The sequence below is a fragment of the Phalaenopsis equestris genome, unplaced genomic scaffold (assembly GCF_001263595.1).
Source record: "Phalaenopsis equestris unplaced genomic scaffold, ASM126359v1 Scaffold176577, whole genome shotgun sequence".
Taxonomy (NCBI): Eukaryota; Viridiplantae; Streptophyta; class Magnoliopsida; order Asparagales; family Orchidaceae; genus Phalaenopsis; species Phalaenopsis equestris.
The window spans coordinates 1-425 of NW_018196526.1; the positions used below are offsets into that span (position 1 = coordinate 1).

General features: G+C 38.8%; 1 protein-coding gene across 1 annotated transcript; it reads right to left on the reverse strand.

The window, feature by feature from the left end:
• Positions 1-5: 5 nt before the first annotated feature.
• Positions 6-419, reverse strand: LOC110034237 (probable pre-mRNA-splicing factor ATP-dependent RNA helicase DEAH5; the record flags this gene model as incomplete). Its single annotated transcript, XM_020738519.1, has 1 exon — positions 6-419. A coding segment is annotated over one exon (414 nt), but the record flags the coding sequence as incomplete, so codon positions are not given.
• Positions 420-425: the final 6 nt, after the last annotated feature.

Consider the following 425-nt stretch of genomic DNA (forward strand, 5'->3'; position numbering starts at 1 on the left):
TGTTTAGGGTTATACACATTTTGCTTAGCAAACCCAGGGTCAATTACATAAAATATTCCATCAATTGTCAAAGAAGCCTCTGCAATATTAGTAGCTACAATAACTTTTCTCTTACAGGGTGGAGCCGGCTCAAAAATTCTCGATTGCATTTCACTTGGAAGAGCACTGTATACAGGTAAGATAATCAGTTCAGGCACATTCTTATCCAGGCCCTTCATTCTCTCATAAAGAGACTGACAAGCATGATCAATCTCTTCCTGACCAGTCAAGAAAAGAAGAATGTCTCCTTCAGGTTCTGTTAAGTGAATCTGCAGAACTGTGATCAGTGCTGCATCTAGATAATCACTTTCTGGCTGCTTCGTGTAGAGTATCTCAACAGGAAATGTTCTACCAGGAATTGTGAAGATATTGCAGTTAAAGAAATA